This window comes from Erinaceus europaeus, chromosome 3 (assembly GCF_950295315.1).
Source record: "Erinaceus europaeus chromosome 3, mEriEur2.1, whole genome shotgun sequence".
NCBI classification, from domain to species: domain Eukaryota; kingdom Metazoa; phylum Chordata; class Mammalia; order Eulipotyphla; family Erinaceidae; genus Erinaceus; species Erinaceus europaeus.
The window spans coordinates 42,354,989-42,372,263 of NC_080164.1; the positions used below are offsets into that span (position 1 = coordinate 42,354,989).

The 17,275-nt window shown below is 38.6% G+C and overlaps 1 protein-coding gene across 3 annotated transcripts in view; it reads left to right on the top strand.

The window, feature by feature from the left end:
• MOB1A (MOB kinase activator 1A) overlaps window positions 1-17,275 on the top strand; it is a 31,747-nt gene that overhangs the window by 10,027 nt on the left and 4,445 nt on the right. For 2 of the 3 annotated variants that reach the window (XM_007518937.3, XM_007518936.3), the window contains exons 3-5: window positions 5,786-5,879; window positions 8,430-8,563; window positions 16,771-16,934. In XM_007518937.3, the coding sequence (XP_007518999.1) occupies window positions 5,786-5,879; window positions 8,430-8,563; window positions 16,771-16,934 (392 nt within the window). Of the gene's footprint in view, window positions 1-4,595; window positions 4,726-5,785; window positions 5,880-8,429; window positions 8,564-16,770; window positions 16,935-17,275 lie in introns of all 3 variants that reach the window. The other variant, XM_060187071.1, reaches the window with a different exon arrangement.

The following is a 17,275-nucleotide window of genomic DNA, read 5'->3' on the forward strand; positions in this document are numbered from 1 at the left end:
GAGGTATTAGTTCTTCTTTGAAAGTTTTGTAGAATTCATTTGTAAAACCATCTGGTCCAGGACTTTTATTTTTGGGGAGATTTTTGATAACTGTTTCAATTTCATTAGCTGTGATGGGCCTGTTCATGTTATCCACTTCCTCTTTACTTAGTTTTGGAAGTTGGTAGGTATCTAGGAAATCATTCATTTCTTCCAGGTTCTCTAACTTGGTGGCATATAGTTGTTCATAGAAGCCTCGCATGATATGTTGAATTTCTGCAGTGTCTGTTGTGATATCTCCTCTTTCATTTACTATCCGATTTATTTGGGTCTTCTCCCTTTTTTGTTTTGTGAGTCTGGCTAAAGGTTTGTCGATTTTGTTTACTCTTTCGAAGAACCAACATTTACTTTCATTGATCTTTTGTATGGTTTTCCTATTCTCAATGTTATTTATTTCTGCCCTAACTTTAGTGATTTCTGTCCTTCTGGTTGCTTTAGGATTCCTTTGTTGTTCTTCTTCTAGGTCTTTAAGATGTGCAATCAGGCTGTTTATTTGTGCCTTTTCTTGTTTCCTAATGTGTGCTTGTATAGCTATGAACTTCCCTCTTAGGACTGCTTTAGCTGTGTCCCAAATATTTTGATAGCTTGTGTCTTCATTTTCATTGAACTCTCGAAACATTTTGATTTCTTCCTTGATTTCCTCTTTGACCCAGAAGTTGTTAAGAAGTGTACTGTTGAGCTTCCACATTTTGGCACTGTTACTAATCTTTTGTTGATTGTTAAGTGTTAGTTTAATTCCACTGTGGTCTGAGAAGATGCTTGGGATGATTTCAGTGCTCTTGAATAGGCTGATGCTGTCTTTGTGGCCTAACATATGGTCTATCCTTGAGAATGATCCATGTGGATTTGAGTAAAATGTGTATTCCAGTTTCTTGGGATGAATGACTCTGAAAATGTCCAATAGTTCTAGTTTATCTATCTCTTCATTTAGCTCCCTTATGTCTTTACTGATTTTCTTCCTGGATGATCTGTCAAGTTCAGATAGTGGGGTGTTGAAGTCCCCTACTATGATTGTGTTACTGTTAATATATTGCTGTAGCTCTTTCAGTAGAAGTTTGATGTATTTAGATGGCTTCTCATTGGGTGCATAGATATTAATAATTGTTAAGTCCTCTTGATTGACTGATCCTCTGAGCATTAAGTAGTGTCCATTCCTATCTTTTTTAATCTTATCTATTTTAAAGTCTATCATGTCAGATATGAGAATAGCTGTTCCTGCCCTTTTTTGTGGGCCATTGGCTTGTATGATAGTTTTCCATCCTTTCACTTTAAGTCTGTGTTTGTCTTGTTGAGTTAGGTGAGTTTCCTGTAGACAACATATTGTTGGGTTGTGTTTTCTGATCCATCTTCCTACTCTGTGTCTTTTAATAGGTGAATTCAGGCCATTCACATTTATTGATATCAAAGATTGAAGATATTTTAACGCCATTCTTGTAGAGTTTTAGAGTGTTTTGATATATGTTCTATTTGTGGTGGTCTGGTTGTTTATAGGAAACCTTTCATAACTTCTTTCAAGGCAGGCTTGGTGATGGTTGCTTCCTTCAACTGTTGCTTGTCTGAGAAGGTTTTGATGCTTCCATCTAGTCTGAATGACAATCTAGCAGGATATAGTATTCTTGGCTGAAAGCCTTTCTCATTGAGCACTCGATAGATATCTTGCCATTCTCTTCTGGCCTGTAGTGTTTGTATGGAGAAGTCTGCTGCTAATCTTATGGGTTTTCCTTTGTAGGTGACTCTTTGTTTTTCTCTTGCAGCCTTGAGGATCCTTTCTTTATCCTTATTCCTTTCCAATCTAAGTATGACATGTCTTGGTGTCTTTAGGTCTGGGTTAATTCTGTTTGGGACCCTCTGGGCTTCTTGAATCTTTATGTCTTTGGTGTTGTCTAGACTAGAGAAATTTTCAGCTATTATCGCCTGGAGAACGCTTTCTTCCTCCCCTTCTCTTTCTTCCTCTGGTAAGCCAATAATGCGTATATTGTTTCTTTTGAAGTCATCCCATAAGACTCTGTTGTTGTTTTCAGCATCTCTTAATCTCTTTTTGAGATCTCTTACTTCTTCTTTAGTTGTCTCTAATTCATCCTCAATCTTGCTAATTCTGTCTTCAGCCTCATTGATTCTATTCTCTCTGCCCTCTACTGCTTTCTGGAGTTCATCTATTTTGTTGCCCTGCTCTGATACTGTTTTAGCTTGTTCAGCTAGTTGCCTTCTTAGCTCAGCAATTTCAGCTTTCAGCTCTCTAATAACCATGAGATTATTAGAATTTTCTTCCATATTCTCATTTGTTGTTCCTGCATTTCTGATTACAATTTTTTCAAATTCTTTACTCACTCCTGTTATTATTTCCTTAGCTAATGTTTGGATGTTGAACTCGTTGTTTTGTGCTTCACCCTCTGGAGGACTTTTAGCTGGACTCTTGTCCTGGTTCGAGTCTCCATTATTTTTTCTTGTTGTTTTAACCATTTTATATAAGTTAACAGTTTTTTCAATCCCTGAGTTGGAGTTCAGTGGTGTAAAAGCCTTTTTTTTTTTCCCCTGTAGGCTATGGTAGCCTGAGGGCTTTTAAACTATCAATAGGCTTCTTGGCTTAATCAATGACTCCTGACCAAGAGATAAAGCAGGGTGTGGCAGAGATAATCCAGTGGTTATGCAAAGAGACTTTCACAGCCCTTCAGCTATGCCACCGAGGTATAGGTCTTCTCCTGAGTTTCCCGGTTAGATCTCTGTGCCCTCCCTGTTGCTGCTCCAGATTCTGAGGGTAGTAGCAATGGAGACTCAGAGTTGTACTTGGTGAGTCTCTGGGGAGTCCTTTCCTCCCTTCAGCTGTCCCCTTGTTGGTGGAGCAGACTGGAGGTGGTGTCTCCACTGACAAACTGTCGAACTGTTAGCAGTCACTTAATCTCTCCTTAGGCCCCTCTCTCCTCTCTGTCACCAGCCACGCGTGTTTGTACTCACGGGTGATTTACTGGGTTTCTGTGGTCATTCTAGTCCTGTCTTGTTTCGGTCCGGGTGGTCTCCTTTGGTATTCCTAGTTGATCCAGGAGAGGAGAGGAGAGGAGAGGAGAGAAAGCGATCTGCTGCTCGTAGCTCCGCCTCCGGAAGTCCTGTTTTGTTTTTTAATATTTATTCCCTTTTGTTGCCTCCAGGGTTACCACTGAGGTTCAGTGCCTGCACTACAAGTCCACTGCTCCTGGAGGTCATTTTTTCCCCTTTATGTTGCCCTTGTTGTTTATCGTCGTTGTTGTTATTATTGTTCTTTATTGCTGTCATTGTTGTTGGATAGGACAGAGAGAAATCAAGAGAGGAGGGGGAGAGAAAGATAGATACCCACAGACCTGCTTCACCATTTATGAAGTGACCCCCATGCAGGTGGGGAGCTGGGGGCTCCAACCAATCCTTACGTCAGTCCTTGTGCTTTGCACCATGTGCACTTAACTCACTGTGCTACCGCCAAGCCCCCCTATTATTAATTATTTTTTAACCAGAGCACTGCTCAGCTCTGGCTTGTGTGGGGGATTAAACCTGAGACCTAAACGTCAGGCATTAGAGTTTCTTTGTATAATCATTATGCTATCTACCCCTGAGAAGTTATTTATTCATTATTATGTTTTTAACCAGATATCTTTTATGTTCTCAATATTCATTAAGCCTAAAATTTTTGTTGTGGGGTAGTTTTTAAAATGTTTGTTGATAAAGCTGATAAGCCTTTTTCTTTCCTTAAAGGTATTTTTTAAAATAATATATTTTTTTTCTGTCTTTCTCTCCCCCTCTCTGTCTTCCCCTTCTCTCTCCATTTTTCTCTGTCCTATCCAACAACAACGACATCAATAATAACTACAGCAATAAAGCAACAAGGGCATCAAAAGGGAATAAATAAATAAATAAAAACAAAAAATTTTTTAAATTTTTTTTTCACTTTTATTTTTTATTACTATTATTTATTGGATAGAGACAGCCAGAAATAGAGGGAAGAGGGAGACAGAGAGGAAGAGAGACAGAGAGACACCTGCAGGACTGCTTCACCATCTGTGAAGCTTTCTCCCTGCAGGTGGGGACTGGGGGCTTGACCTGGGTTCTCATACATAAAATAATATTTTAATTTTTGACACAAAAGGAGAGAAAACCAGAGCATTACTGTCACATGCAGTGTGTTACCACCCCAGGGCCTTATAATCTTTCTTTCTAAGTGTATTCCATAACACTACTCATTTTTTTTTTTTTTTTGATAGGACAGAGAGAAATGAAGAGAGGAGGGAAAGACAGAGAAGTGGAGAAAAAGATAGAAACCTGCAGACCTGCTTCACCGCTTGTAAAGCAACCCAGGTTGCAGGTGGGGAGCCTGGGGCTCGAACCCAGGATCCTTATGCCGGTCCTTGTGCTTTGCGCCACCTGTGCTTAACCCGCTGTGCCACCGCCCGACTCTCCACTACTCATCTCTTAACACAATTTATATTTCCTGATCCAGATTCATAAGAAACTAAGAATGTTTTCATCTCCTTGGATGAAATAAAATTGTATATTCTAATTTTTAATGCGTTTATTTTTATTTTATTTGCTAGAGACAGAAATCAAGAGGGAAAGTGGAGATAGGAAAAAAAAGACACTTGCAGCATTGCTTACAACATGTGAAGCCACCCCTGAAGGCTCCAACCTGCGTCCTTGAGCATAGTAATGTGTGTGCTCATCCAGGTGTGCCATTGCCCGGCCCCCAAAAGTGTGTTTTAATGGTATAATTATTGTGTTCATTGCCACTTAGTTATGAATTGCTTTTCTTTCTTCTTCTTCTTTCTACCACCAACGTTATTACTGGGGCTTGGTGCTGACACATAACAAATCCACTGCTCCTAGTGGCCATTTTTTCCTATTTATAAATAGGATAGAACAGAGAAATTGAGAGGGAGATAGAGAAAGGGAAGGAGTAGGAGAGGGAGGAGAGAGACCTGCCAACTGACTTCACTCATGAAGCGTCCCACCTGCAGGTGGGAAGCAGGGGCTCAAATCTAGGTCTTTGCACATGGTAATGTATGCTTAACTGGGTGCACCACCACCCGGCCCCTGTTTTCTTGCTGGGATTTGTTGATGAAAAATTTAGTATACGGTGGCTTGAATAGTGGTGTAGCTGGTAGAGCCGCTGACCTATGAGCATGAGGCCTGATTATAAGCCCAAGCATTCTGTGTACCAGAGTGTTGCTTTGGTTCTCACCCTCTCTTTCTCTCATTAATAAATAATAAATTGAACACATATTTTTTAATTTTAGTGTATTAAAAGTGAATATGTGGGGGGGGTTGGGCGCTAATGTGGCTGGTTAATCATACATGGTGCAAAGCGCAAGGATCCCTGTTTGAGCCCCTGGCTCCCCACCTGCAGGGCAAGTCACTTCACAGACAGTGAAGCAGGTCTGCAGGTGTCTCTCTCTCTCTCCCTATCTCTGTCTTCCCCTCCTCTCTCCATTTCTCTCTGTGCTGTCCAACAACGACAACATCAACAATAATAACTACAGCAACAGTAAAAAAACAAGGGCAACAAAAGGGAAAATAAATAATACAAAAATTTAAAAAGTAAATATATGTTAACAGTTAAGTGTGACAATTTAAAAAGAAAAGCATTTACAGTTTTTTCTGAGTGTTGAATCTCCTAAGAACTATGCCAATAACTTATATGCATTGTCCATTTTCCCTTTATCTGAGAGATCTCATGTTTTGGTGCACTATGCAGACCTTTTACAAAATTTTATGGCTATCTTTCTAGCTGTGGATTTCTTCAATCAGATCAACATGCTATATGGAACTATTACAGAATTCTGTACTGAAGCAAGTTGTCCAGTAATGTCTGCTGGTCCAAGGTATGTAATACTGCCTGTTACATAGGTTTTTGAATTAGTGACTAAAACTAATCACTGAGATGAATTAAATAATAAGAGACTTGTTTTTTTTTTTCCTGTGTTATTTTATTTCATATTATTTTCTTAAAATGTGTTTACGTAGAGACTAGAGCACATCTCAACTCTGGCATATGGCAATGCCTGGTTGGGCATGCAAGTCCTTTGCTCTTAAAGTGCTGAGCTCTCTCCCTAAATATAGAATTTACTTATCTAATTATGTAAAAGTAGTTCTACTTTGGGATTTTTTGCATTCTTACCTAGTTGTATGCTTCTTAGTGTTTTGAAACTATAATTGCATTGTATCAATAATAAGTAGGACTGTTCAATTATGAGAGTAAAAATGATTTGAGTTAGGTTTATCTTATGTTGCAAAAAAAAATCTGTGCTTGGCTCTGAGTGATAGTGCGTCTGATTGGGTGCACACATTACAGAGTACAAGGACCAGTGTTCAAGCTGCTGGCCCCCAGCTGTAAGGGGGAAGCTTTACAAGTAGTCAGTGCTGCAGGTGTGTGTGTGTGTGTGTACACACATATGTTAATCCTCTCAATTTCTTTATCTCTATTTAATATATATATACATTAAACTTTCAGCTTAAAAAAATCTGTATTTTCAGTTTTACTGACATTTATAGTTCTGTTTCTAGTTTGTGTTTTCACCTTGTAAGAAGAGTGTTTAGTTGACTTTGATATTCAGCCCCCCCCCCCCCCCCGTTCGAATTTTAGTTGTTTTTTTTTTTTGTTTTTTTGCCTCCAGGGTTATTGCTGGGGATGTTGCCTGCACTATGAACCTACTGCTCCTGGAGGCTATTTTTTTCCCTTTTGTTGCTTGTTGTTGTTTTATTGCTATGGTTGTTTTGTTCTATATCATTATTGCTATTCATTACATATTTGTTAGAGTAAACAATACATTCAAATGAGTGATGAAGTCTGTATTTTTTTTTTTTTTTTGCCTTAAGGGTTATCACTGTGGCTTGGTACCTGTACCATGAATCCACTGCTCCTGGAGGCCATTTTTTTCCGTTTTTGTTGCTCTTGTTGTTACCGTTATCGTTATTGTTATGGTTGCCATTGATGATGTTGGATAGGACAGAGAGAAATGGAGAGAGGAGGGGAAGACGGGGGAGAGAAAGATAGACACCTGCAGACTTGCTTCACCACTTGTGAAGCGACTCCCCAGTCGAATGTAAAACATTAATCCCCCAATAAATAAACTGAAAGAAAAATTAACTACAGGGGAGTCAGTCTGTAGCACAGCGGGTGAAGCGCAGGTGGCGCAAAGCACAAGAACTGACAGAAGGATCCCGGTTTGAGCCCCTTACTCCCCACTTGCAGCAGAATCACTTCACAGGCGGTGAAGCAGGCCAGCAGGTGTCTCCATTTCTGTCTGTCTATCCAACAACAACGACATTAATAACAACAGTAATAACTACAACAATAAAAATAAACCAAGGGCAACAAAAAGGGAATAAATAAATATTAAAAATAAAACAAAAAAATATTTAACTATAAAAATATCAAGAAATGTTAAAGATGAGATGGAACTCTTTATTTCACATAGTGTTAAGCCAGGTTGTGACTGATGGGATTAATCTTTTGTGCATTTCCTCCCAGTATATTTTTCTAATAAATTATTGATTTTATATGATGTTACGTTGTATGGAGTTATTTACTATTTAGAAAAAAAAAGTCTTTTCTGGATTTGCTACACCTAAAAAATGGAAAAGACATCCTCAATTTTTTTTTTTAAGATTTCTCCTTTTTTTCAACATTTATTTTCATTTTTTTTTTAAATTTGATTTTATTTGATATAACAGAGAAATTGAGAGGAAGGGTGAGAGAGAGAGAGACAGAGACATACAGCCCTGCTCCACCACTTGTGAAACTTCCCCCTGCAAGTGGGGAGTGGGAGCTTGAACCCTGATCCTTATGCAGTGTGATGTGTGCACTTAACCAGGTGCCTCATCACCTGACCCCTCAGTGAGTTTATAGTCCTTTCATTATAGTATTTTAGGAGGATATCTTTGTTTCTTTTTAGTTTATTTTTATATTTTTTAGATTTTCTTTATTCGTGAAGATAGGAGGAGAGAGAGGGAGAGGGAGAGAAAGAACCAGACATCACTCTGGTACATGTGCTGCTGGGAATTGTGACTTGTTTGGTGAGCCAAGTCCTCAGCACCCTCTGCTTAATAGATAGAAATACTGTTCTTTTATCTTCCACACAGCTATTATAAAACATCCATTCTGTCACGTGTTCGGCTGCTACATTTCCTTCTTTTCTTTCCAGTTATTAGGAACTATCATAATGCTTCTCTAGGGAACACTTAGTGATCTTTAGTAGAACTCTAAGTAATTTACTGTATACAATTATTTCTATCTTATATAACTTAAATAATTTATAAATTAAATTTTACTTTATACTATATGTGTGCTAAGCTATATGATCTCTGTTGACAAAATCTGAACCTACCTTTATTATAAGTTGTATGTTCTCAAAAGATTTTTTTTTCTTTAGATATGAATATCACTGGGCAGATGGTACTAATATTAAAAAGCCAATAAAATGTTCTGCACCGAAATACATTGACTATTTGATGACTTGGGTTCAGGATCAGCTTGATGATGAAACTCTCTTTCCTTCTAAGATTGGTGAGTTAATGTTACAGGATAATCATTTTCCCAATTCCTCTAAAAATTTTTAATTTTAGTCACGTTTGTGTCTGCTTGTGTCTTTTCACCATTCCTACATGTTGATTTTTCTTCGTTAGATTCACTTCATTCATGAGAGACAGGAGAGAAATCAGAAAACCACTCTGGTAGATGTGTTAGTGGGACTTGAACTCTGGAGCTCACACCTGCCAGTCCAGAGCTCTACTGCTGGGCCACATAATTTGCTATTTTTAAAATATGTTCTGGCTTATTGATTGTTGTCATACAGACAGATTTTTTTTTTTTATTTAAGAAAGGATTAATTAACAAAACCATAGGGTAGGAGGGGTACAACTCCACACAATTCCCACCACCCAATCTCCATATCCCACCCCCTCCCCCGATAGCTTTCCCATTCTCTATCCCTCTGGGAGCATGGACCCAGGGTCATTGAGGGTTGCAGAAGGTAGAAGGTCTGGCTTCTGTAATTGCTTCCTCGCTGAACATGGGCGTTGACTGGTCGGTCCATACTCCCAGTCTGCCTCTCTCTTTCCCTAGTAGGATGGGTCTCTGGGGAAGCTGAGCTCCAGGACACAATACAGACAGATTTTATATGTTTCCCCAGGTGGCTTTTTTTTTTTTTTTGGTCACTAGAGCTTCAGTGCTATAGGCCTACTTTTTTTCAGGTAAAAAGACAGCCCAAGATGGAGAAACTTCACAGTACCAACGTTTTCCTTCATTGTGGTAGGGACTGGGCTCTAGTCTGGGTTACACACTTGACAAAGGAAGCACATTATCCAACTGAGCTATCTTGCTGGCTCCTCCAGGTTGCCTTTTGTCTTACTTTGTTCATACTGCATTTTTACTATTATGTGAATTTCTTGATTTGTCTCTTATAATTTCTGGATTTTAGACAGCTACTAGAAATGTTTTTCCTAACAATTAAAAAAAATACTTGTCTATATTTTCATAGTACTTTTGTGTTTTTGATTTTACATTTAAATATTTTTCTTTTTTTTAACATTTTTTTAATTTATTTATGAGAAAGATGGGAGAAGAGAGAGGAAGAACCAGATATCACTCTGGTACATGTGCTGCCAGGGACTGAACTCAGGACCTCATTCTTGAGAGTCCAATGCTTTATCCACTGCGCCACCTGCCGGACCACTAAATATTTTTCTTAAACATTCATTTTATGAGAGACCTACAGTGATACCTAGAGCCAGGATCCCAGGATGGTAAAGCATGTACTTTACCTGCTGGGTTTCCTCCCTGGCTGCTATGTTTACACCTTTGGTATAAGCTTTTTTTTTTTTTTCCCTTCTAAACTTTTCCTTCCTTTTTATTTTTTCCTCCTAAACTTTTCCTTCCTTTTTTTCTTTTTTTTCTCAAATATAAATGCAAGGGAGATTTTCCAAATACCATTTTTAAAAAGATTATTAAGGAAAAACACAAAGAAAACACACCTGAGCATTACTCTGGCACATGTGATGCTAAGGATCAAACTTGAGACTTCATAATTATAAGTCCAACACTCTAGTCACCTAGGTAGTTACATATGTCTTTTCTCTCCTGATTATCATATCTGTATACCAAAAATGCCCTATATATTTTTATACTTTTAATTTTTTATTTCTGCTTTTATAGAAGAGATCATAGAGTTCTGAATATATTTAGAACTAGTCTTCTCTTTCAGAATACTAACAGCTTTTTGGGGCTGTTTGCTCTTCCAAAGAACTTAAAATCATTTTTGTCAAGGAAAAGTCTCTGAGATCGTTACTATGATTTCATTCAGTTTATAGTTTAATATAGGAATATCTTGTTCCGTTGATAAGAACAAGGTATATTTATTCATTCATGTATTTCACTTATTCTTACACAGTTCTATAGTTTACTTTAATGCTAATCTTTTAGGTTTCTTAGTTAATTCAAAGATGCTTAATGTTTTATGTCTGGTTTCCAACTGGTTATTCAGACTGTAGAAATTGTTTTTTGTTTTTTTTTTATAGAAATTTCATAACTGACCAACAGGGTTTGATGACTTTTTGTATCGTTCTAGGCTGGTTTTCTTAGGTTTGTCTGTTTGCTTTTACTGTTTGAGCTAATATTATAAAAATATTTTTTTAAATGGGTGACTTAAACTGCAGAAATATTTCTGAAGATTGAATATCCAAAATTGGGGTGGTAGCACATTCTGATTATGGTAAATGCCCATTTGGTGGTTTCTCTAATCCTCCTGTGGTAGAAGGAACCAGCAGATTCCCTGGGGCCTCTTTTATAAGGACATTGATCCCATTCATGAAAGTTATGTGTTGTTTTTCCTATTTATTTATTTTTATTTCATTATTGGGGAATTAATGTTTTACATTTGACAGTAAATACAATAGTTTGTACATGCTTAACATTTCCCAGTTTTCCATATAACAATACAACCCCCACCAGGTTCTCTGTCATCCTTCTTGGACCTGTATTCTCCCCCCACCCACCCACCCAGAGTCTTTTACTTTGGTGCAACATGCCAATTCCAGTTCAGGTTCTACTTGTGTTTTCTCTTCTGATCTTGATTTTCAACTTCTGCCTGAGAGTGAGATCATCCCATATTCATCCTTCTGTTTCTGACTTACTTCACTTAGCATGATTTTTTTCAAGATCCATCCAAGATCATTTGAAAACAGTGAAGTCACTGTTTTTAATAGCTGAGTAGTATTCCATTGTGTATATACTTGCTCAGCCACTCATCTGTTATTGGACACTTGGGTTGCTTCTAGATTTTGTCTATTACAAATTGTGCGGCTAAGAACATATGTGTACACAGATCTTTTTGGATGGGTGTGTTTGGTTCCTTAGGATATATCTCCAGGAGAGGAATTGCAGGATCATAGGGTAGGTCCTTTTCTAGCCTTCTGAGAGTTCTCCAGACTGTTCTCCACAGGGGTTGGACCAATTTACATTCCCACCAGCAGTGTATGAGGGTTCCTTTGACCCCACAACGTCTTCAGCATTTGCTGCTGTTACCTTTTCTGATGTCTGACATTCTCCCAGGAGTGAAGTGATATCTCATTGTTGTCTTGATTTTCTACATTTCTCTGACAGTCAAAGACTTGGAGCATTTTTTCATGTGTTTCTTGGCCTTTTGTATCTCTTCTGTGGTGAATGTTCTGACCATGTCCTCTCCCCATTTTTGGATGGGGTTATTTGTTTTCTTGTGGTTGAGTTTGGCAAGCTCTTATTTATTTTGGTTATTAGTTTCTTGTCTGATGTATGGCCTGTAAACATCTTCTCCCATTCTGTGAGGGGTCTCTTGGTTTGGGTAGTGGTTTCTTTTGCTGTGCAGAAGCATTTTAATTTGATGTAGTCCCATAGGTTTTTGTTTGCCTTAGTCTTCTTTGTAATTGGATTTGTTTCATTGAAAATGTCTTTAAAATTTATGTGGAAAAGAGTTCTGCCAATATTTTCCTCTGTGTATCTGATAGTTTGTAGTCTAACATCCAAGTTCTTGATCCACTTGGAATTTGCGTTTGTATTTGGTGAGATACAGTAGTTCAGTTTCATTCTTCTGCATGTTTCAACCCATTTTTTCCAATACCATTTGTTAAAGAGACTCATTTTTCCCCATTTAATAGTCTGGGCACCTTTGTCAAAGATTAGATGTCCATAGGTGTGGGGGCTTACTTCTGGGCTCTCAGTTCTATTCCACTGGTCGATGTGTCTATTCATGTTCAGTACCAAGCAGTTTTGATGACAATGGCCCTATAATACAATTTGAGATCTGGGAGTGTGATGCCTCCGGTTCTGTTCTTTCTTCTCAAGATTGTTTTGGCAATTCTAGGTCTTTTCTGATTCCAGATAAATGTTTGTAGCATTTGTTCTATTCTCCTAAAAAAATGTAGTTGGAGGGGCCAGGTGGTGGCTCACCTGGTTGAGCACACATGTTACAGTGCGCAAGGACCCAGGTTCAAGCTCCCGGACCCCACCTTCAGGGGGAAAGCTTTACAAGTGGTGAAGCAGGGCTGCAGGTCTCTTCTCTCTCTGTCTTTCTCTTTTCTCTCCTCCTCTATAACCTTTTCCCCTTTGATTTCTTGCTGTCATTATCCAATAAATAAATAAAGATAATAAAAAAAAGTTTTTAAATAAATTTTTAAAATGTAGTTGAGATTTGATGGCGATAACATTAAATTTGTAGATGGCTCTAGGTAGTATATTCATTTTGATGATGTTAATTCTTCCAACCCATGAACATGGAATATCTTTCTACTTCTTTGTGTCTTTTTCAATTTCCTTGAGTAGTGACTCATAATTTTCAGTATATAAGTCTTTCACTTCTTTGGTTAGGTTTACTCCTAGATACTTTATTGTTTTTGTTGCTATAGTAAAAGGAATTGATTTCTGGATTTCAATTTCTTCTAGCTAAGTGTTAGCATAGAGGAATGCCACTGACTTTTGAATGTTAATTTTGTAGCCTGACACCTTACTGTATTGCCTGATGATTTCCAAAAGCTTCTTGCTGGATTCCTTAGGTTTTTCCATGTATACTATCATGTCATCTGCCAGATAGGGAGAGTTTGACTTCTTCTCTTTCAATCTGTATCCCTTTAATTCCTTGCTCTTGCCTGATTGCTATGGCAAGAACTTCCAACACTATGTTGAATAGTAATGGTGATAGTGGGCAGCCCTGTCTAGTACCTGATCTGAGGGGAAATGCTTCCAGTCTTTCACCATTGAGTGTGATGTTGGCTGTAGGTTTGCTATATGTAGACTCCACTATCTTCAGGAATTTTCCTTCTATTCCCAGGTTATGTTTTTGTTTGTTTGTTTGCTTGTTTTTAACCATGGTCTTGAGTGGTGCCAGAGATCAAATCCAAGACCGCATGCTTGATAAGATTTATTTCTCGTTATCCAAAGAGTAATGATAGCTAAGACATTTGGGGGAGGGAAGACAAACACAAAAATCAACTTAGACTAAATACACTAAATTTGAAGCTATTTAAAAGCAATTGAGAAATAAACAAAATGCAAGGAAAAAATGAAGCCTTTTATTTTCTGAAAGACTGAAGAAAATAAGCTTATCTGTTTCTTTAAGTAGTGTATTAAACAGCTTTCAGGCCATGTAATCTAGATCATTTTGGAAACAGGTCCCTTTTTGTGAGTCTATTTACTGTACCCAGTTCCTTTCTCCTGTCCATGTTTTCCAAGATATTTTGACCTAGCAACTAAAATTCTCAGGTAGGCAGAATTATATCCCTGTCTGCAGTGCTTGTACCAGAGATGTAAACGTAGCAGCCAGGGAGGAAACCCAGCAGGTATAAAGTACATGCTTTGCCATCCTGGGTCCCTGGCAGTGGGCATCATTGTAGGTCTCTCATGCCCTCTCCCATGTCTTTTCTAAGGATGTTTGATTATATATTTATGCAAGATCTCTTTTTAAAATATCTTTAATTCTTTTTATTTATTGGATAGAGACAGAGAAATTGAGAGGGGAGAGGAAGAGAGACAGAGACACCTGTAGCCCTGCTTCACCACTTGTAAAACTTTTCCCCCTGCAGGTGGGGAGTGGGGGCTTGAATCTGGGTCCTTGTGCACTGTAACATGTGCTCTCAACCGTGTGAGCCATGACCCAGCTCATCAAAATCTCTTTCTGCCTGTGAATCACATTATTATTATTATTATTATTTTAATATTTATTTATTCCCTTTTGTTGCCCTTATATTGTTTTATTATTTTGGTTATTATTGTTGTTGATGATGATGTCATTGTTGTTAGGACAGAAATAGAGTGAGGAGGGGAAGACAGAGAGGGGGAGAGAAAGACACCTGCAGACCTGCTTCATCACCTGTGAAGCAACTTCCCTGCAGGTGGGGAGCCAGGGGCTTGAATCAGAATCCTGGTGCAGGTCCTTGGGTTTTGTGCCACCTGTGCTTAACCCACTGTGCTACCGCCTGACTCCCTCACACTTTTATTTTAAACATTCATTTATTCATTACTGAAAGAGGAAGAGAGTGGGGACCAGAGCATCACTATGCCTTTCCAGGGATCAAGTTCAAGACTTTATGCTTTGAGAGTTCACCTCTGTATCCAGTATACTACCTCTTGAGCTGCTATTTATTTATTTTTAAAAAAGGGAATTTGGGGGGAGTCGGGCGGTAGTGCAGCAGGTTAAACACATGTGGCGCAAAGCACAAGGACCGGCGGAAGAATCCAGGTTCGAGCCCCCGGCTCCCCATCTGCAGGGGAGTCGCTTCACAGGCGGTGAAGCTGGTCTGTGGGTGTCTTTTCTTTCTCTCCCTCTCTGTCTTCCTCTCCTCTTTCCATTTCTCTCTGTCCTATCTAGCAACGATGACCTTAATAACTACAACAATAAAACAAGGACAACAAAAGGGAATGAAATAAAATTGAATTTGGGCTCAAAAGTCAGCTGAGCCCACCCAAAAGGGAAGTAATAAGCAAACAAGGATGTGCTCTTTCTCTTTTGCAGGAATGATACCTTTTCTTATACTATAGTAAAATGAAAATAGCACTTAACATTTAATTAAAACTAGAACTAGTAGGTAGGTCACTTGGTGGAATGTACATTTTACCTGAGGCCAAGCCCTCCAACCACCACATGGGAGCACCACACAGGAAGCTTCAAGAACTGTGGAGCAGTGCTGGGGTCTCTCTCTCTCTCTCTCTTTCTCTCTCTGTCTCCTCCTTCCTCCTTCCCTCCCTCCTTCCAACTTGGGGGAAGTAGTACACTAGAAGTGGAAACGCCTGCAGGTGTGAAGCCCCAGCTAAACCTGTTGAAAAAAGAAAGTTGACTTTTTAGAATAATTCAGAGGATAAAATACTTTAAATTTATTATTTTTTGGATAGAAACAGCCAGAAATCAAGAAGGGGAGATAGAGAGGGAGAGAGACAGAGAGATAGATACCTGTAGCCTTGCTTCACTACTCATGAAGCTTTCCTCCTGCAGGTGGGTACTGAGGGCTCGAACCTGGGTCCTTGCACACTGTATTATGTGCTCAACCAGGTACACCACCACCTGGCCCAAAATACTTTTCTTTATAGGCTAGAGACAACATCTGGCTATGTAAAGGACTTTCATGCCTGAGACTCCAAGACCCCAGGTTCAATTTCCAGCACCATCATAAGCCAGAACTGAGCAGTGCGCTGTTTTTTCTTTGTCTTTCAATCTATATCTCGCATTAAAACAAATAAAATTTTCTCAAATATTTTTCACTTGTAGATAATAGATTATTAAGACTCATAGTTTTCTTACTCTTTTCTCTTTTTTGAAGAATGTTTCTGTCTCTTTGGCTGAGAGTGTGTGTACATAAATGTCTGTTAAGAATTACATGTTAGGGAGTTGGGCGGTAGCACAGAGGGCTAAGTGCACATGGTGCAAAGTGCAAGGACTAGCATAAGGATCCCGGTTCGAGGCCCCGGCTCCCCACCTACAGGGGAGTCACGAACAGTGAAACAGGTCTGTAGGTGTCTGTCTTTCTCTCCCCTTCTCTGTCTCCCCCTCCTCTCTCCTTTTCTCTCTGTCCTATCCAACAATGACGGCGACAACAATAATAACTACACAATAAAATAAGGGCAACAAAAGGGTATAAATAAATAAATAATTTTTAAAAGTGTTGAACTCTTTTTTAAAAAAATATTTTTATTTATTTATTATTGGATAGACACAGAGAATTGAGAGGGGATGCGGAGATAGAGCGGGAGAAAGACAGAGACACCTGCAGCCCTGCTTCACCACTTCTGAAGCTTTCCCCCTGCAGATGGGCTCCGGGGTCTTGAACCTGGGTCCTTGCTCACTGTAATGTAAGCACTTAACCAGGTGTGCCACCACCTGGCCCCATAAGTTAATTTTTTTTATAAAAAGAATTACATGCTAGAAAAGACTATATTGTCAAAACATTACCGCTATGGGTAAATTATAGAAAGAAACTTCGGTATACATAAACTGTGCTAATTTTAACTTTGATATAGCAGCATTCTACAGAACTCAATGCCTGTGTCTGCTATTCCAAGACAACCAGAAAAAGTGAAGAGTCTCATATGCTTGGTTTTGAAGTGTTTTTTTTTTTTTTCCCTCTTTTAAAAGAATTAAATAGAAAGTAATCATTTGTCAATGGGTGAATTTGTGGTGGAGTAGCTTGCAGCACAGTCTGAACTTCATTCTGTTAATGTAGACAAGACACTAATAGATACATATTTGGTTACAGGTGTCCCGTTTCCCAAAAATTTTATGTCTGTGGCAAAAACCATTCTAAAGCGTCTGTTCAGGGTGTATGCCCATATTTATCACCAGCACTTTGATTCTGTGATGCAGCTGCAAGAGGAGGCTCACCTCAACACCTCCTTTAAGCACTTTATTTTTTTTGTTCAGGTAAGTCAAACCATATTGATGTTTGTATCCTTTGACGTGCTTGGATTGGTAATTTTAATAAAGAGCTTTGTCCATTTTTTTTTTATAGATACACAGTTAAGCATCTTCAGGGTTCCTTTTTCTACATTATTTCAGTAATATGTATGACAGCATAGAAAATACCACTTCTATTTTTGGCCTTTATTTCTGGCCACCAGGTGTCCATTTAAGGTATAATAAGGAGAACCAAAAACCCAGAAAGCCTGTGTACACCCTCCTGTCTAACCCATTGCCACTTTTGAGTAAAGGGATGCTTTGAAAAATGTTTGCAGTTAGGTTATTTCATAAGACGTTTATGACTG